Here is a 21375-nt window from a genome sequence, read left to right as displayed (position 1 = left end):
TTGCACTCAACAAAGAATCCATCAGTCTTTGTTGTGTTCTGAGATTTAAACTTCTAACAGCTTTATGTTTATGTGAACTACTCTGCACAGACGTTATTTAAATCAATAACATACTTTGAGTATTACACATTTGTTAACTAAGTGACTAGATGGTTAGATAGCTTTGCTGTATAGTATCAGGTAAGTTATTATTATGGCTGTTTTTTTTCCTGGTGTTTGGTAGTTTCTAATTGACAGGGACAACACTCATTGACCAGTAAGAAAAAAAAGAACTGTAAATTAGCAATCTGTTGTCCAAATGTTAAAAGGCTCCCTAAAATAGAATAAGATTTATCACACACATACTGGATATATAAAAGATAATAAATATGCACAAGATTGTATAGTGCACCCACCTCATTTTCTTAATAAATCCAAGATTGCCATTGCAAATGAAAGATTAGGACTTATAAGCAGGTCATGAATGTATAGTTATCATGTAATAGTGTTTGCTCAACTATAAAGCAAATAGGTCACCAATAGTTACACTACACAGCCTCTATCAGCATGAACTGTGTGTTGAATGCTAAAAATCTAGTCAAAAAATTTTTGAAATAGAAAATGGTTAGAAATTATGACATTTGAACTGGGTTTCTCTCATCCAGGGCTGCGCACTCTGTGCTTTGCGGTGGCAGACATCAGTGAGTCGTCCTATCAGCACTGGCTGGAGATCCACCACAGAGCCTGCACTTCCCTGCAGAACAGAGCCCTCAAACTGGAGGAGAGCTATGAACTGATAGAAAAGGTTTGAAAACTGAACTAGTCACCTTGTTCGCTAGTCCTGTATTTATTGACCTGGCCACATGCTGCTTTGTAAAAAAAACATATGTTTGGAAGCCTTCTGTGCATCTGCAGCAAGCCCAGACTTGACTGAACTAAAGGCCTCCTGGGTAACCACTGTGGGTACTGCAATCACAACCGGAAATCTGCAGATTTCCAAATTGTGTGTGTGTGTGTGAGAGAGAGAGAGAGAGTGAAATCTGAGGTTTTACCAGCAGGTAGAATTGGTTTTCTGTGAGGTGGGTCTATGTGGAAGCACTAGTCAAACACAGGAAGCCACAGTCGTAAATCACCCACTTGGCATGTTCTTCATGGCTGCTCCTGGCTGCCCAAAACAAATGGAAGCAATCAATCATGAAATAAACATAAAAGCTTTCAGAGGGGAAAATGTAATGTGCCTTGCTTAATGGGCAGAGTGTGGCACTGATGCTGCCAGGGTTTGGGGTTCATTGCTCTTTGGGGCCACTTATACTTGAAAACACACACAGTAAAGCCACATGGTGGCACAGTGGAGTCACAGTGAAATTTTAAAGACAGACGTTTCAACACTGTGGGTAATCAGTCATCTGTAGCTACTCTTTCACATCATCTCTCAAATAAATTGATTACTTAATGCAGATGGATATAAGAAAATTATGAAATTTTATCTAACCTTAATTCAGCCTTCAGTTTTACTCTGTTTTTAAATGTGTATTGCATCCAAATGATGAGTATTTGATGTACTTATTTGCAACCTATAATACAAATGATTATCTTCAGTCATTATATGTTAAATTTCCATTACTTTTACATGACTATACTTTAGAAAGTAAAGCACATGATGGCTGAATCACCCTTTTATAGTGAGTCATGTTTTATAGTCCTGCAAAAATATAAAGTAAGTTGCTCGGGTTGTTCATGAAAAAGTTTCCCAACTTCTTATCTAATTGGCTTATGCTGACTTTGAATATTTCCTGGATTACTGACTCTTAATATCATTTAACTGCCAGTTACTAGACAGAATATTCCAGGAAAACCATCAGGAGGTCAGTGTTAAATGCAGCCAATAGAAACTGCCAGCTTTGTGGTCTCCCACACTGTGGCCCCTGTTTGCAAACTTATAACTCCTCTTCCTGCACAATATGAGCAGATAAGAGGGCTACTGTCTCTCCACATTAGCTGTGAACTCTCTCACTGCTGCATTGACATTGAGACCCAACATTCATCACTCAGATTATACTTAATGGTCTACCAACACCAGACAGAGTCTACCAGCATTTGGCTAGTGACTTGTGTTATGGTCCCACCCTGGCTCGGGGGCTGAAATCCTGATCCAAGTGGTTCTTTTTTTCATTATCCACAAAGAATGCCTTTAACACCAACCACAGGAACAATTGAACAATTCACATCAAAACAGCAAATGAGGACTCGTCAGATCTAGTCATGTTCTTCCCCAGGCACAGTTTTCCGTGTTGTGTGGTTTCAAATAATCACAGCGGACAGAGCTACAGACGGACAGGCAGCAGGGCTCAGGTCACTACTTAAAGAGCTTCCCCTGCTTTTCCTCTGCTGCTGGCTCTTGTCTCCCCCTCTACCCCTGGGTCTTGTCAAATCTTTGGCCCATATGAACCCCTAACCAGCCCAAAAGAACCACCAAGTTTCCTGGGAAAAGCACCAAACAGTATTTTGTGGGTGTGCTTGTGTGAGAGAGATCGTGGTGGCAGATGCTCACACAGAGGCACAGTAACTGATCCAAAACCTCTTAAGCTCGTGGTGGTTTTTCTGGGTGATAAACAAGAGCAGCTGATGAAGGGGGAAAAAAACACGACTGAGTGAGTGACACAATCCCGGCCCGCATGTTTCTCTGACACATGATGTTTTAAAGGCCCTCATCTGTTATGGTCGCCACTTACTGACTTTTTTTCTGTCTTCTCCTCATTTCTGTTGTAGAACCTGCAGCTTCTGGGGGCCACAGCGATCGAGGACAAGCTCCAGGATAAGGTGCCTGAGACTATAGAGACTCTAATGAAGGCCGACATCAAGATCTGGATCCTGACTGGGGACAAACAGGAAACAGCCATCAACATTGGTAAGCCTCAGGGACAGAAAGATGACTAGTCTTTTGATTTTGAATATACTGTTCTATCACTAAAACTATTATTAGCAATACCAATAATAGTGAAATACTTTGCAACGATTAGTTGATAGACATAAAAGTAATTTGCCTACGATTAAGATACTCAATTAATAATTTTGAGTTATATTTTAAGAAAGAAATATCAAAGTTCTCTGGTTCCAGCTTCTGAAATGTTTAGATTTTCTGGTTTCTTCAGTCTTCTGTGTTAGTAAACTGAATGTCTTTGAGTTGTGGACTGTTGGTCCGGACAAAAGAAGACATTTGAGGACATCATCTTGGCCTTTGGGAAATGGTGATCAACATTTTTCACCATCTTCTGGCATTTTATAGACCAAATGACTTGTTTGCACTTAAAGACTTAAAATGTGTGCATCATGACACAGCCCTGTTTGTGTCTTAAAGCAAATGGAAAGTCTCAAGTAAGCCTGATCTTTAGTGTGATAAAGTGTTCACCAGCCTCTTATAGGTGCTCCAGTCAGTCCTGTGGTCATTCTTCACCCAACAAGACAAACTATTGACAAGCAGAATGTTTTTCCGTCACACATATCTAGCAAAAGCATCTGTCACAGAATGCCAGATGATGTATGAGCACACTGCACTGATACGAAATAAATAACATGCATACGTACACAAACAGGCACCTCTCACGTAGCCGGCTCCCGTCGGGAATTTAGCCTTGCAGATGTTATCAGAAAGGTGAAGGACTGACTGTGTTGGACCAGTTCAATTCATATTCCTTTCCCTTATATGGCTCTGGCGTTATCACTCTTAGATGTGGTTAAACTGGTTCAGATTACTTAAAACAAATCAAGGAATTAATACAGCCAACATGTTAACACAGAGGTCAGAAAAATAGATACTGAAAGTACCTCCGTTTGTGGCTACCTACCACTGTGGCCTGACTGAATCAGCCCTTTGTGCCCGCTGTGCCCAGATGTGAGAGGGCTCTACAGCAGCAAAGCTCACTGGAAGTATTTTTACAGGTCCACCGTTTGACTGAGTTGCTGTGTAAAATTCTCCTCTCAATATTGACTTTGTTTTTTACTATTTTCCTCACTGAAAGGCGATCCCCATTGGCAGGGTTAATGGTGCACCTTTTGCCACAATGTACTGGTGAATTTGGCTCATCACATTTAGGTTTTCCTACATTTTGAGGTGGCCTGAACCACCAAAACGGTACTCTTGGCACAACATAACATAAATCAGCAAGAATCCAGCTGAGTTTACTTAATTTAACACATTTACAACATTGAAACATGACAGGTCAGTTTGATCTGTCTTGTGTCACAGCAGAAACTGTAAATACCGACATTGTTTCAGTGTGTTCCTAATCCTGAACTATCATGACATAATGTACAATACCTACTCTGACACCAGAGTCTGGCTGCCTGAGGAGAGAGCAATGTTTGCTCTGGGACAAGCTCCCAGTGCTGTGAGCTGTTGGTTGAGGGGAGCTATACAGTATGTACGTAATGCTCAGGACGGGTCAGAGCCAGAACTCAATGAAAGGAAAGTGCCTGCTGTTCAGCCCGTTGAGAAACTTTACCAACTCCACTGAAGGAATCGCAGATGAGAAGGCAAGCACATAAACGACACTGTGTTAATCTTAACCACGGGGTGCATCATCCCCTTAAGCAGAGACATGAAAGGGTAAATACAGCCCAAGATCTGCCAACACAAATACTTCCTACCTACTTTACCATGCCCAATAATTAATGTCAGGTCCCCACTCTTCCTGCCTCCCAAAATCCTGGTTTGTGGTATTCATTTTGAGTGCCTTCTGTGGCTAAAATCCATGTCCTTAATTGTTGCTCCCATTGCAACATCTGAGATTACTGTGACATGAATGTCGTTGTTACACATTCCTCAAATCCTGTGGGAGCAGTGTTTAGTTCCGCCTGAGATGGAGAAAGGCCAGGAATTTAACTTTTTCTGGTGAAATTAAAAAAAAAAAAAAAAAGGGCAGTTTGGCCACAGTCAAATGAGCTTAAGGTAAACACATTAAGCGGAAGGGCTGTGGCAGGAATTGACAAGGGGGAAGGGAGTAGAGACAGTGTTGAGATGGGGAGACATTTTCCACACATTGGCAAATTTTGGACGTTTGCACCTTTGCACTTAAGAAAACAATCTGCTAGACCCAGACCTCAACCCTGTTTGGTTTTGAGTCCAGCTCTGGAGGGGGAAAACTACTCATTTCCTTATGCAAGGCCCCCTCTGTGTGTACTGTGTGTGCACAATTGTGTTTGACTGTGACTGTGTGTTTTTGTGTGTTTTGTGCATAATCTTATCTCAGTTTCACTCTGAGAAAATGCCACCCATGTACATACAAAACAGGGGCTTTGTGGTAACCCCCCCTAAAAGAAACTAAAATATCTTTCCAGACAGAAGCGAAGTGTTGCAACCCACAAATATTCATGCGGTTATGCCACAGATGGTAGCCTTTTTCATACAGCCATGGTATTAAACTGAAGGCTTCAGTCTTGGTTCGTGAAACATTTCTGTTTTCCCTTATGGGAAGCTCTTTATACCACCTTGCTGGTGACCCCGAGCATCTGTCCCAGCCAAGAACTGAGGAGAACGCTCCCCAGAGAGCCATGTTGGGTAACTCAGAGTTGTAACTGCCTATTAAAACAGGAAACTGACAAACCCTTGTAAACCAAACTCATTAGTCATGTCCCGAGACACTGGCTCTGAGCTGTAACATTTTAATTGGTATCTTTTTAATGTTGTATCGCTACATTTTGTAGTATGTTTGTTTGATTTTGTTTCTTCTTTTTAAGAGTTTTTGTTTCATGTATTTAATGTGTGTGTATTTAGAAAAAGCAGATAAGTTGTCACCAAGATTACAGCTAATGAGGATCTAAAAAAATAAACTACATTTTAATATAGTGAAAGGATCAGTAGAAATTTAATACATTTGCTGCCTACTCTCCTGTTTACCTATTATTCTTTTGAAATCTAATAAATTTTCTCTGTGAAATGTATAACTTCATCTTCTGTTTTTCTTTTTTACTGTAGGACATTCTTGCAAACTACTGACCAAGAATATGGGTATGCTCGTGATCAATGAGGACACACTTGATGTGAGTATTTAACATTTTGTCTGCCCACAAACTTCCTTGCATACAGATCCAACCTTCTAACCAAAACCCATAAAACTCAGAAGTTTTAGAAAAAGTTTTTACCAAACTGTTGCTCTTTCTAATCTGCATATTGCTCTGATTTTTTCATGGTTTAGTCACTGAGTTTAATCATAATTTAGTTTCTCCATTTCAATCCAAAAAGTAATCAAAAATGTTATTTGACTCATACATCCATCCTAAATTCTCCACAGCACAAATGCACAATCCATTGATATTTGAATGCAGTATAATTCTCATGATCAGCCTCACTTAGTACTACTAATTACCACTGACTGCTCAAACTCATGTTTTGCATAGTGGTTGAATGAAGCTAACTGGTACTCTCTTTATTTCCAGCATTTCCCAGTTCTTTTTTTTAAAATCCTCTATCATTCAAAAACAACTGCTGATCTCAGTTTCATCTACAATGAAACCAGTCTCAATACATTAAATGAACACTATTTGCCATTATGTTATTTAAGTTCTGTAAGAGATAAATGTCAATTACAGCTAACGTGATTGTCGATGTTAATCAGAAAACAGAACAGTACACTTTATTATCTGTGATTCTCATACATTTCTTGCGCTCATTACATAATTCTATATTCCTACACAGATAATCCAGTTTAAAGCTGCACATATAATAAGTTCAAACAATTACTAAGAAATATTTTAAAATATCAGGGGTGATTTTGGTACAAAGTACAATCTCCTCACCAAACCTGTTTTTTAAAAAAGACTTGAAACTGAAAGGATGAGGCCACAAGGAGCCGTCCACACACTCAGCGACCAAATCTGCCTTTAACATCTTTAAAGCCGGTGTCATTCTTTCTGCGTCCGCGAGTATGCAAGGGTCCCCTAGGGTCCATGTGAAATTAATTTCATCATCAGTGGGTGTACGCGTAGGCTCTGTGCGGACATCCACATACTTCTAATCTGTTGTGACTGCACGGCCACTATGCTCCAATCAATAGACGCCAGTCTACTGTGCATGTGTAGAATGCGTCCTCCAATTGGACTCCAGAAAATAATATAAACAGAACTACAACGTGTCTGTGGTCTCTGCAGCTGTCCGCTTGGGAGGATATTCAGGCCTTTAGACACCCAGCAGCGAAGTCTGTTGACCCTCCAGCAGGAGAGCCTTGTCTGTTGTTTCTGAGATGGAAAAGGGCAAGTCCCTCCACTTCCAACAGGAGAGAGGAGCCACAAATGGAGAAGAAACTCAACTGGGTTTAGTTTGTTAGACAAGAAGGGTGGATTAGTGAGAAGAAGTGGATAAAAGAGGGGAAAGCAGCAAGGGGGTTCTTTGGGGGTGATGACGGACGGCGTTCATTCTGTCAGCCAGTCGTTAAGCGTGATAAATGGAGTTGAGGTAAAAATTTGGGGTCGGTGCATTCATAAGGCACACGGACCGGCGCTTTGAAATGTCAGCTCCCATTCTCTTGTGGTTGAGCAGATGCTTACATAAGGCAGTTAGTTAAAACGCAAAGGGAGAAACCTCTCCACCAAGACTGAGGAGGCACAGTGAGCAGAGGGCCAGGCAGCAGAGTGCTCTCGTGCTGCGAAGGAGAGTAATTGGAGCATGTCTTCCCTCTTTGCTGTGTTTAGAAATAGTTATCAAAGGGAAGACAAAGTTTTAGACATCCTCTGTACTAAATCTTACTTGAGCTGAAATTCCCTCAGTGAAACTCAGTCTCCAAGGTAGGATTAGGTCATTTTGAACAGCTTTGTCTTGCAGTCAGCGTGTTTAATCATCTGGAGAGCTAACAGTGCTTATTGAGCACTAGTATATTAATCTTTACAAAGTACAGACACAGATAGATGGGGCTCATTATTCTCAGCTTTTATAGAAAATGTATGTGTGTTTATTTCGATTATTTTAAAAACTCGCTGAGGTGTTTTTTCAGTGAGATGGTGGTCAGAAAAATATGCGTCCATGCATCTCTAACTAAGGTGCAATATCCCCTTTTTGGGTGCCTCCTTGTCTAAGACAGATGATGACATTATGTCCATACAAATGTCCAGATTCCACATCATGAGTGTCACGTCCTGTTGGCTATATCACTCAAGAGCTATATCAACAATGGAGCTCAGTCTTTATGGGAAGCTCTTGTGGATCTCTGAATGGACATCACATACCCATTCCAAAACCAAACACTAGCTAGTCACATAGGCTAAACTGGTCATTATAGCCATAACAAAGAGGCTTTAGGACGAGACATGTAGCATTAGTGCTAAAACTCCTCAGTGCAAATTAGGGGGGGAAAAGCCTAACCACTTGAGGAAATGGTAAACTTTGCTTATCACAGTATGTGATGAATGGATTGTGCCCCAAACAGAGTGAATTCCTTCTCATGCAACTGGTGCATTAGCTTATACAAAGCATGCGCACACATATGCACATATGCATATGTCTCTTTGTTAACTGAGATGGAGAGGCTTTCTTCTTTGGCTTTGTGGTTGAATGTAGATATCTATGCCGATTCTGATACACACACACATATATACACACAGGCCTGCCTTCTGCTCACCATCTCGTGCTGTTTTACAGAGCCCATCAGGGATGGCTAAGTCCTCGCAGCTGCTTTCTGCTTGTATCCTCTTGCTTAGTTTCCCTCCTCCGTTAATCCATCATCTCTTTCTGTGTGTGTCTCTCACTCTCCTCTCGCTTTGTGAAATGTAAAGCCCCTTTCTACAAATATTTCCTTTAAGCTGGGGTTTCAGAGTTTTGTTATGCCAAGCGAACATTGCATGGTCCCCCTGGTACAATCTGACTGCTTTGACATATCGGACTTTGACACCATACCGAACCCCTCCCTCCCTCAGTCCTGTTAATGTCCAACATTTTTTAATGATTACAGCTGTTTGAGCATCTGCTTGGCACATTAGGATGTGTATGTTGCCTTGTACCATTGCACTGTATCTGCCCATTTAAATCTGTCTTTCCTTCTCTTTTTTAAGTCATTTAACATTTAATCAGCACCTGCACATTTGCCGATATTACCACACCACCGTGAAGGATATTATTTAGACAACTGCACAAAGTGCTTCTGTCATATTTTTTAAATTTTGCAGCCATGTGCAGTAAAAAAAAAAAAAAAAAGTTTTTTACTTTTACTTTTTAATGAAAATACACATGCAGTACATTTCCTTCTCACTCAGAAAATGGTTCCATACAGAAATTGGTTTTATTTCCTAATGGCTTTCCCATCTGCGAGGAAGATGATGGAATGATGAATACAATGATGATCTCACCACTCCATCTATTCAGTCCACATGCCCCCATGGCAGGACAGTTAATCCTCTTGTCATTCTCATATTTATGGTTTTTCATCATCACTCATCATTTTAGCTGTATATACTGTATAAGCAAACATGATCCATTCACAGAGCCCATCCATGTTATCACCTCATGGACGAGGCCTGAGTGTAATAAACATGTGGAATATGGATAAAACACCAAGAGCAGCTGCTCTGTAGCAGTTCGGGATTAGCAATAGGAGTGAAAAGATCTCACTCAAATATTTAATGTTAATTAGAGATGTGTAGAGATTTATTAACTTTAGTATTGTGAGTAAAAAGTATCCTCTCAATATGAATATCATTGTGGAGCCCTTTAGTGTTGCGCCACAAAATGTTTCTTGTACATCCCACCACAGTAGATAAAATATAAATCATACAGTAGAAAGCTAATAAAAACACCCAAGGGCAGTTTTTCCCCTGAAAACGTATCTTAAAAAAACATAGAAACTTCTTTGGTGCTGAGATGATGTTTTGAAATGGCAGGAAAAAAAAACATATGAAATCATTTTTCTAATGAGCCATTGAAATGTTGCAATTGAAGCATAGAATATATGCTTCTTATGCTCCATCATTGTAAGAGGTTCACTTAAATTTTACTTTACAAACATGAAAAAGCTGTTATTCATAGATGTTATGTGCACCTAATAAATTTTTGTAGTAATTCTTAAATTGTTTTATAGTAGTTTTGTATCTGTTAACAGATAAAAGACAAATGCTTTTAAAACAAAAGCCAAAAATAAACTGCACTAAATAACATTACTGACTCATATATTAATTAATCATAATCAACTTGCACATTAGACTCTTGAAAACCATCTAACAACAGTGCATATTTCATCCATGAACTGTAATACAAAAGGTTTTATTTCTAATAACTAATTACAACAACTGACATTCATGAAATGTTTTCCATCACACAGAGAACAAGGGAAACCCTCAGCCACCACTGCGGAATGCTTGGAGATGCCCTCTACAAGGAAAACGACTTTGCTCTTATTATTGATGGGAAGACTCTCAAATATGCTCTCACATTCGGAGTGCGCCAGTACTTCCTGGACCTCGCCCTGTCCTGTAAAGCTGTCATATGCTGCAGGTAAGATTTACTCTTGAGAAACAATAAAATAAGACTGAGACAATGATTCCATTGACCAACATGAAAGAATGAAAACTGTGTTCCTATTGCAACAATCCTGCTTCCTGAACCAGCTTTTGCTTTTGAAAAACTTTAACCAAATATGTATATAAAGATGGAAAAGGTATTCACTTTTTCTAGTTCAAAAAAAAAAAAAAAAACAAGTAAAGAAAACGAGAGACACTCAAGTAATTTTTGATATGTTGTAGTGGGCACATGTGCATTAATACTTTGGTAACAGTATTAAAATACCAAATGTAATACTGGGTTTGTTCCAGTATTGGACATTGAATCAGATGAATGCCTATTTTAATTAAAGCTGTCTATGGTTGAACTACAAAGTATTACTGTATGCTTTGCCATAAAAGCTGTTGACTATTTTTATGGCAGCACTTAATTAAAATGGCAACTTTCAACATCATGAAGGTCCACTGTTGACCTGCCCAGGCCACATAAATAATAGGAAGTACTTAGGTAGTCAAGCAACCATGACGGAGCCTGGGGCCAGAAGTCAGCAAACCTTTAGGTGCCACACTATGAGTCAGCGCATTACGTCAAATTTTTATTCATTTTTTCACCCCACCTCTACTTACTTTTGCCTTGTGCACAGTCTGTGGGCACTAAGAGACAGAGGAGATGAATGAGGCCTCTTTAACCATGGAGAACATAAACATTAACACTTTCACAACTTAAGACAGATATGCAGTTTACAGCGTCATCTCTTGAGACTGCCTGTACTGTACATTACCCTCAAACCTCTGGCGCACTAAAAGGAAGCTCCTGTATGGGAGGCTACAGATCTGGCCTGTGACTGAGGGGATGAAGTCAAGTTTGAAGTCTTGTAAAGGAAGAGTTATCAGATGTGTCACAACCATCACCTAATGATTGGCTGTGTTTATTGGACCCAGTAAGAAGACTTGCAGAGTCTCTTCGGGGAGGGAGAAACAGTAGACAGAGGAAATGCATCTGTCATCTGCATTCATTTCCCAGAATATGACAAGTATTTTTTGTATGGTGTAGTCACTGCTAACTCTACTGTTGGTATAGTGCCTAAAAAAGTCAACCCCTTAGTTTTCTTGTTTTCTTGTAAAACAAAGAAAGTAGATTTAATGTGGCTTTTTTCAAACTGATCAAAAGTCAAAGTGAAAACGTTTGCATAAATATTCATCCTCTTTAAAAGGAAACACTTAAATCCTCATTTGTGCAGCCGATTAATTGCTAAAGCAGGCTGTCCTCAAAACTTTAGTGACTGTACAAGAAAGAGACTAATGAGGGAGGCCAGCAAGAGACCCATGACAACTCTGAAGAAAGTTTAGAGGCTGAGATTAGAGAGATTGTGCCTATATACCAGTTGCCTGGTTGCTTCACCAGTTGCAGATTTATGGAGATTTGTTTTCTAATCTAATTCTAAAGAAATATTACGCACAAAATGCTCCTTTTTTTATTTTTAGGGGGTTCACTAAGTATGACATGCCTATCTGCCTGCCTGCCTCAACCTATTGTTCTCCAAAGCTGTGGAAGAGCTTTGTTTTTTTTCCGAGTGCTGATCTCAAGACTTTCTTCGTGAATGAATGTTATTTTATGCACACCGCAATTATGCTGCCCAAGACTCAGAAAGTAGGAAACAGGATATCCTGGAAGATTCTGGATATTCTTTTATAATTTCATGTCTACTGTCCATCATACACTATGTCTTACATGTCCTTTATACTGCATATAACTCTATATTGCCCTCAGTATCAACATGTGTTATGAAACTCGCAAGTTGTGAATATTTTGTAGCATCAGTTTTAGCAAGACAACGTTCTTCACTTTAGTTGTATTTGATGATTAACACAATATTACTTGTGCTCTCTTTTAGGGTATCTCCACTTCAGAAGTCAGAGGTAGTGGAGATGGTAAAGAAACAGGTGAAGGTGATCACGCTGGCTATCGGTGATGGTGCTAACGACGTAGGGATGATACAGACAGCTCACGTCGGTGTGGGAATTTCAGGCAATGAGGGCCTGCAGGCAGCAAACTCATCTGACTACTCTATTGCACAGGTGAGCACGGTGGCAGGGACTCACACCAACATATTGATTTAAGTTTGTTGTTTATATATTAGTATGCTGAAGTTGTTGAAATGCTCAAATTAGAATTTTTAATGTATTTTGACACATTGTAACTTGATATCCTGCCTACAGCATGTGCCTGATGCCATCTTGGTCATTCAGACATGATCAAAGAAAATGCAGAGAAAGTGCAGATCCTATTAGATGATTGATTAGCTGCTGAACTGCTGATAATATCATGACCAGATTAAAGTAAAACTATCTTCAAGATTTACAGACTTTTGCCTCACATAATACCTAAATAATGGAAATCATCTCAATGTCAGCATTAGGAGTCAAGACCTGTAAAAATACTATGAATTATTATATTATTATATAGATAATTATTGTCATTTCCCACAATGGTAACACCATGCAAAATGCAAAAGTAGTAAGTACCAGAAGGACCAGATTACTAAACTGGTGCAGCGTTTAAATATGATTTGAACCTGATCAAAATACATATGCTTTGAAGCTGCAGGTGCACGTCCTCAATTCGGTTGCTACATTGACTTTTATGTAATTTCTTAGAAGTCATATTATACAAATTGTCAGTCCTGTCATTGTCTCCTCAAGTGTAATATGTGTTATTGATAGCTTGGCACATTGTTCTGAGTAACAATAGTTCTTATGTCTGCTAGGGCATTAGCTTATACAGAGGAGTAGTAACACCTGTAAAACAGGCATTTGGTGACACCCAACTCCTAAGATAACTATACAGAAACAGATTCCGGCAAAGTGCTACCTAAACACATACTTATATCCTAGTAACTAGTATGTCTGAAACTCTGTGTCGATATGTGATACTTGTAAGTAACAAAAGCTCCAAGTTCCTGTGTCATGGCTCTGTTTCTACACAGCATGCTGCTCAGTACATTATGTTGCTATTACAGCCACAGGGCTTGAGAGTATGGGAAACCATTAGTTTACTAAAACACAGTACACCCTCTGTGCTTCAGTGTGCAATTACTATCCAAGAGACCTGGGTTTGTCTTAAGTGCCCCCTTCAGTCCACATGGCATGTAGAAGGTAGTGGTCTTTCAAAGACAGGTGGCCTCTTATAATCCATTTAGCTTGTGTCCCAGCCTCAAATTAAATTACACCTCCAGACTTCCACTGGTGTTTTCCATATATTGGCGTAACGGTACGTTAACTGTAATTTGCTGACTAGAAACTTAAATCAATCCTGGGACGTTGTGCAACTTGTTCTTCTACTCATATACTGATTACATGATTTATATTAATGCTCTAAAGTATCAGATGGTCTCCTGGCTGTTGTAGCTAGTTTCTAAGATGTGCTACTTGAATGCTCAGATTTATCTGTTGAAGCAAGTGGAGAGTGAAGAGACTTTGGGCCAAGGCACCTCTGCTGTCCATCTGTCATCAGCTCAGGTCTGCGTTAACTGATGTTTGATCCGACCATTCTAGAGGTCAGACAAACTGGGGGCCGCCACTGTGCTTTTATTTCACGGAGGAATACTACCGTACTACTGAAAGACAAGCAGACCTTCAAATAAACAAAACAATGTTAACCCAAAAATTTGCAGTTTAATTTTCCTTTTTTTCTTGCACTCTGGTGACAGGGAAATTTTTAAGAACTTTTCCTTTTGTCAGACAAAAAGAGGATACAATGTAGATGTTTCTTATGGTTACATTTTGTGCTTTTTTTTTACTGGCAATCAAAGATGAAAGACTGGCCTCTGAGTTCTGCTTCGATGTAATCACACTTATCAGCCAGAAATTGCATTGTAATTGTAAGTTCACCACAGGCCCCATATAGTAGGATAATTATAAAGCCATTTAACTGTTATGCTGAGCCTTAGGAGACTATTTCCACCATATAAATTCCTTCATTTTCAGCAGCTCAAAGCTTGGTCTTACAAACTTTGTCCAGAAATTTCTGGAATGTTTTAGTGAGCGATTTGGCCACAATGCCCCATTAGTCCTTTATCTCTCCGCTAGGGAATGACAAAAGGCTGCTGCTTTCTTTAATCCAGAAGTTCCTGTAGCTGCTTTAGTGTTCCAGCACTGTGATTTCTGATTGTGAAGACCCATCAGACAGTGTACTGTACACAGACCTCTGCTATTCATTTATCTTGGCATTTTCCTCCATGTTCTTCCCTCCCACACAGTTCAAATACTTGAAGAATCTGCTGCTCGTCCACGGAGCCTGGAATTACAACCGTGTAGCCAAATGCATCCTGTACTGCTTCTACAAGAACATTGTCCTCTATATCATTGAGGTACGTCTCACACAGTAGCTCTCAAGACTGAGAGTCATGCAGTGAACCAGATCTGAAAGCAAAACATTGAGGTTTTTCCACACAACATGATTAGTTAAAGGCAAAGATCCCTTGTTAGAGTTTCCATGTTTGTATTTCTGTTGACTGGGGCCTCACATTGCCTGCCAGATTGTGCAGCTCCTGCCTGAAAGGTTTGAGTTTTGACATACCTGGACAGAAGATACATAAACAAACACACACAGTAATGAAGGGAATACCTGATTAACTGGACATCTGCCTTTAAGACTTCCTCGCCAGTTATTTCAGCCTTAGAATATTAACCCACACGGCTCATCTGAATCATTGTGACGTACAGCCAACTCACTAGAAATGCTACTAGATGTAACTAATCATTCATTTAGATGTGAAAACTGGGAACAATCTCTGTTGAATCTTTATATTTTTTTGTCAAAACTAAATTATAGACATGATAAATGCAAAGGACAGTGATTGTTATTATATCAATTGCTTTGTATCTGATGATCCAGGAATATGTGATTTACAATTGGAAATTAAGAGCAGGTAATGAATGTGCACCAAGTTCTTACTGTTAGCCACTCAGCTAGCATCTTTTTCTGTTCAGTCTGCTAGTGCGTGGTGGGTTTGATGACAAATGATAAATACCAGACCCAGCACAGATTGCAAGTTCAAAGCCATAACCAAGAATGACCAGACAGGTTAAGTGCCTTCCTATCAGCACCAACTTTATCAATGGGAGTGCTCAGATGTTTTGATCTACGGCTCATACACGGGTCTGACAGAAGTGGCAACTGTGGCTTTGAAACTTCTCGAAACTTCTTTATCAAAAGTTGCCACTGAGTGTTTTACCACACTTTGTCCCACACTACACTAAAGGAAATTTACATCGATATACAGTGCTGTAATGTGTGCAAATTACTAGCTGCAATGATGAGTCAATAAATCGATCGATCGAAAATTAATATAGCCTTTTTTTTAAGAAAACATACTAAACTTCTCTGTGTCCAGCTTCTAAAATGCAAATATTTTCTGGTTTCTTTAGTCTTGTATGATAGTAAACTGAATATCTTGGTTGTGGACTGTTGGGCGCAAGAAAACAAGATATTATATGTTGAATCTTGGACTTTGTGATCAGTATTTTTTACCGTCTTCTGACATTTTAAAGACCAGATGACTAATCAATTAAGTGAGACAATAATCAGCAGATTACTCTTTAATGAAAATAATTTGTTGCAGCTCTACATTTTACTTTTCTGTTGAAGTCTGAGGCATATTCTTGTAAGTAAAAAATGTGTTCTCCCTTGGGAGTTAAATACCAGTACAGATTATGTGCTTCCACTATGTCAACCCGTAAGAATCATGCCTGTGGAATCAACTAAAGACCTAATTTCTCTAGTAGTTTGTTAATCAGAACTTTATTGCACACAATGTAAAAAAGTCTTCACCACACTGTAATTTAAAAGAAAAAACAAGACAAGTGAGGACAGACACGGAGAACAGAACATAAACAAACTGAACAAAAGAAAAAAATTACATAAGTACTCTCTTTATTTAAGTTTGCCTGAGGGGTCTGATGGCTTTAGAGAGTAAGTGATTTAAACTCTTCCTCTGCCTTTGCACTGTGTAATGGGGACAATATAGAAAGTGCCACAGTACATGGTGGCAGGAAAGGATCAGCCACATGTTTTGATAGTATCATCAGCACATAACCTGTCACAGAAATATGAGCACTTTAAAATTCTCTTTTGTTCATCTTCTTTCTGTGACACTTGACCTCTGATCCTCTTTTTCATCCTCATTCTGGTTTATGTGCCGTGGAAAATCAGTAGACTACCTTTTACATTCCAGCATGTCTGCTTCTGGCTTATTGTGACCTGAAGTGAAAGAGGGTAGTCAGGTTGTTTTTCCAGGCTATTACTGCAGTTATAGCTACTGCAACTGTTTGGTCATGCTGCCTTTTTACAGATAAGGGAAGAATACCAGTTGCAAATGCAGATCCAACATAAAATTCAATTTGCAACTAATTAAATTTTCTGTCCGCAAAAACATTATGTATGACGTTTCATCCATGCCTAAATGTTGAGTTTCTTTCATTTTCATCCCTACTTTGAACCGTGTTTAATGGTCAATGTTTTCCACACACTCTGAATTTAAATCCAAAATAGGTGGCAGAACTTCTGAAGTCTACATTTAAGACCATACAAATCCCTGTCCATCATGCTAATTTTACTCTCTGCCCTTTATTGTGAATTTTAAATGGACCTGAGCACCACTATCACATCAAAAAATGGTCAGAATTCCTCTCAACATTGCTTATCCGTTCTTTCTGTGTTCAACTTGAGCTCCTCTTTGAAGCATACCAGGTCCCTTTTCAAAGCAGGTCTTTTTTACAATTGGAACATAACATCTATAGTTCTGTCTGCAGGGCGAGCTTCTTTCTAGCACACCTTTTGTTGCTCTCTGAAAACATAACTCCCCCTGCCCCTGTGCTACACTCCTTCAGGGGATTCAAGTAGATAATGGGAGATTTCTTCACTGTTTGGCTGCTTCAATATTTCAAATGTTCCTGTTTTGTAAGGCCCTGACATGGAGCACACCAGCAACCTCAGGCTATGGGTAAAAGCTGCATTTGTAGCACTAATAGGTTTACCTTTGTGCATGCATGTTTTTCTCGTCGACTCCCAGGCTACCGTGCAAGGAGAGAATCAAAGATGTTGATGGGAATTTTAACTTTTTTGTTTGCAGCACTATTGTCTGATACAGTGTGTGTTACAATTTGAATACCAGGACTGGGAGTCTATGTTTAAGCCTCTTTTCGTCTACCTCTCTCTCCACTGGGTCTTTGGTTCCTTTTAAGAGACATAGAGTAGGAGGGTGAAGGATTCTGTGGCTATTGTGGAATGCCTGAATGTAAAGCATAACTTGGTCCGAGGCTCTTGCAACAGTTTTGTGATAATTCAGGATTTTCTCTGACTCACTGAGGGTTAATTGTGAGTCAGAAAGTAAGACTGTCACTCTAAAGGATGATTGACTGACAGCTGGAGCCGCTTCACAGAATAGTTGTTTCTCTTGGCTTTGCTGATGTTGTTGATTATGTTTTACAGTCCTGTTTCTAATAAGTTAGAGAACAGTTCAAGCTTGATCACATGTAATGTGTGACTTTCTCTGTGGTAGAAAAAGGCGGTTATAATTACCCAAACATTTTTTAAACAATGTGGCCCAGTGATTAACGAACTTTAAGCAGAATTCATAACTCCCACTTTGTTACAAATTACACTGTTAACTAAAGAACAGGATTGAAAAGGATTGAATTCAGTCACATTCAAGCTAAGAGACCTTTCCAAAGGAAGCCATAGCAACTTAATTCAAATGGCCGATCCAGCTGGCCACTCATGTTTGATTGACACATTGCTAGGGTGCTACAGAGGGGGCTGATGGACAAGTGGCATTTATGAGGCAATTACATGAAAGCTCATTCAGCGGAGCTCAGTGTAGTGAGAGTTGCAGAGCAAAGCTTGCCGACCAGCACGCTGAATGAAACCACAGAGGCCGTGCCTGGCATTGTAAAACAACTTGTGATTGTAGCACCACATATTTTCAGCATATTTATCAGCTCTTTCTTTATGTTCCTCTTTATTCCTTGGTTGCTTTGTGTATGAATTCCATTAGCAATTCTGCAATACTAAGCTTAAGAGTATCAGGACTCACATTGTTGGGGACAAATGTCATGCTTCCCCCACCCCTTCTAGACCCCAGCCACTTCTAGACAAGGCCTGCAGAGCTGTGGAATCAATGATTTTTGATTTGCTGATGAATATGCAAGGAGTCTTCTTATCGGCTAGCCGCTGCCCAATCCCCCTTTTCTCAGCTCCCACTTCCCTCCATCACTGTTTTTCATGATGTGCAGTGGGGGAGAGAGGCCAGCCACACCCCTCCGCTGAGTGGCACTCAATGAGGAGAAGAAAAGGGGAAGAAAAATCCTGCCTGGTACTTCCCCTAATGAGCAAATCAATGCATCTGTCCCTCAAGAGATGGGAGAGGGAAAAAGAGAAAGAGAGAGAAGCTATTGGGACCCCAAGGACCAGGCCAAAACACTCACACAGAAGCAGTTACCACATGCTATGAATAGGAGCCTTTTTTAACTTAGCACAACAATATATCAGCCCAGAGCCTCTCATTGAGCAGAGCTGTAATTAATTCAGCAGTTTGACCTACCCGCTAGCCTCTCGTTAACATTGCTCGAGCCATGCTAATGGTTGAACCTGCCTCATGGCTTGGGCTTCATCTACACATAACCCATAGCAACGGCATCTGAATGTATTTCTCAGCAAGCCAAGACCCAAAACGCCCAAAACTATTCTCACCCTGCCAGTAGATGTACTGTACACCTTGTGATTCTCATGGTTACAGAGTCACATGGTCCCAGATTTGGTTGAACATCCCACGTGAGTTTGAAAAAAAGGCCCCCTTATATAAAAGAAACAACATCATGGTAGAGTGCACCTGATGGAGGGGAGGGTGGGATCTGTGATGGGTGGGTGTGGCAGAGAGGGGAGGTGAGGGACAGGGTCTGGGAGGCACACACATAAACACAGTCCTCGTCTTTACGCGCCTGGCCTCTCCCCCTCGACCAAGGGAATGAAGGGGGGTGAGTGGGTGACAGACATTTGTTTTCATGCATACGCTTTCACGATTAAATGGGACGGGCCAGTGGCAGATTGGTATTGGTCGTGTAGAGAGTGGCAGTGGCGGCTGGGGCCCTCAAATAGGCTTTGTCCCAATCTGAGAATTTGTAGCAGTTCATGCCTTCATAATGAAGTTAAATGAAGCGAGGAAATGCTTGGTTGGCCATGGCCAAAACACAGAACCCCTGATGTTCCCTCGACAGTTTTGGCGTGAGCAACAGCAAGAGCCAGTTCTGGACGATGAAGTGTCAAACTGTTAACACTGTGAGGAACAGTTTCTGATTTGCTTTTATTATGCAAGCAGTATTCAGATGGTACATGTAGCCTGTCTCCAGTATACCAGATAAATACAACAGTAAAGATATGTTCAGTCATATGCCTTTTTTACATTTCGTACTCGTACTTATTTATCTGCTGCTATACTTGAATCTTAAACTTATTCACTCAGAATACCTGACTTCTGCTCTGACCGTAGAGGAATTGTTTGGTTCAAATAACTATGACTAATCAAAATACTGTGATAAGCCTCATCTCCAAGCAGCATATGGTTTATATTACCTCTGTCTCCCTCTCCTGACACAATATATCAAAGTCTCCATCATTCAGAGTCCACCCAGCCCTGACTCTGCCCCCATAACTAACCTCGTCTGTAACCCACATGTCTTCAGGTAGATCAAGAAGGGAAACAGTGGGCTGATATATGTTTGTAGGTAATCCCGTGATGAATCCAGGGAGCAATTTGCATCATGGTGGTGGCACCTGGAGGTCTTTGCTTTTCTGCCATCACTCATTTTTTCTAAATCAGCCAGTTTTGACCCCTCTGCCTTTCCTGAGTTTGAAACTTTGCTAAGTTAGACTAATGACCCTGTTGATCACAGGTCAACACTTCAAACAAACTTACATTAGCTTTAGGATAATTAAGTTATTTTTTCATATTGACAGGAAACATTCATTTTTTCCTTCCAAAACAACCACTGTTACAAGATTCATCACCCTTGTAATAATTTTACAGATATATATACCTGAAGTCTCTGTTGTCATACGAGTGAAGAATGTAGTGTGATGGAAAAATTTGTTAGTCGGTAGACACAATAAGCCTGTTTCAAATTTGATAATTGTAAACACTCACCCTTACAATCACTAGGCTAATAGAAAGTATATACTCAAAGTACCATTCGAAAGACTGCAGAGATTTATGAGTGTATTTATCATATCTTTTGAGTATGAAATTCATTAATTAATACATGATTGAAATGATTAAAATGAGAGTAATGGAAGAGGGAGAAGTCAGTATTTTAGACCTGACACCATCCCTGCCATCTTGGACTGTCATTTAAATTGATTTACACTTACATGCAAACTGTATTACTTAATTTACTGCTCCAAAGACACACATACATTGCTTGCCTGTGCTTGTTTCGCTGTTCTTACTCTTTCTTCATGTGATTTTGTCTCCCTTAGATCTGGTTTGCATTTGTCAATGGTTTCTCGGGTCAGATTCTGTTTGAACGCTGGTGCATCGGCTTGTACAATGTGGTGAGTGTTAATATAATAAGAGCCCACTTTACTCCTTTAACCATGGTGCTTTCTGACAAAGAACTGATTTCCCGAGGTGCCCTAAAAGTGATCCCTTTATTGCATGACTATGTCATTAACATCCTGAAAACATTCTCCTTTATTTATGACCTGTTGTCAAGTCCATATTTCCCCTGTGCCCTAAACTATGTACTGAATGTGAAAGAACAACAGCTTTGCTTGCCCCAAAGAGTGTAGTTAGCAAGGGCAGCTACGTTTGAATGATAAAAAGAAGAGGAAGAAAGGCGAAGAAATTGAGCTAGCTGCTG

At 39.9% G+C, this 21375-nt stretch overlaps 1 protein-coding gene across 7 annotated transcripts in view; it reads left to right on the top strand.

Moving 5' to 3' along the window:
* Nucleotides 1-21375, top strand: part of atp8a1 (ATPase phospholipid transporting 8A1) — a 108401-nt gene that overhangs the window by 60740 nt on the left and 26286 nt on the right. For all 7 annotated transcript variants that reach the window (XM_044363008.1, XM_044363005.1, XM_044363007.1 and 4 more), the window contains 7 exons: nucleotides 645-784; nucleotides 2749-2887; nucleotides 5954-6018; nucleotides 10281-10453; nucleotides 12354-12537; nucleotides 14718-14828; nucleotides 20993-21067. In XM_044363008.1, the coding sequence (XP_044218943.1) occupies nucleotides 645-784; nucleotides 2749-2887; nucleotides 5954-6018; nucleotides 10281-10453; nucleotides 12354-12537; nucleotides 14718-14828; nucleotides 20993-21067 (887 nt within the window). The remainder of the gene's footprint in view (nucleotides 1-644; nucleotides 785-2748; nucleotides 2888-5953; nucleotides 6019-10280; nucleotides 10454-12353; nucleotides 12538-14717; nucleotides 14829-20992; nucleotides 21068-21375) is intronic.

The sequence above is a fragment of the Thunnus albacares genome, chromosome 10, assembly GCF_914725855.1.
Source record: "Thunnus albacares chromosome 10, fThuAlb1.1, whole genome shotgun sequence".
NCBI classification, from domain to species: domain Eukaryota; kingdom Metazoa; phylum Chordata; class Actinopteri; order Scombriformes; family Scombridae; genus Thunnus; species Thunnus albacares.
The sequence above is the reverse complement of the archived record's forward strand: the minus strand, read 5'-3'. Positions and strand labels throughout refer to the sequence as shown.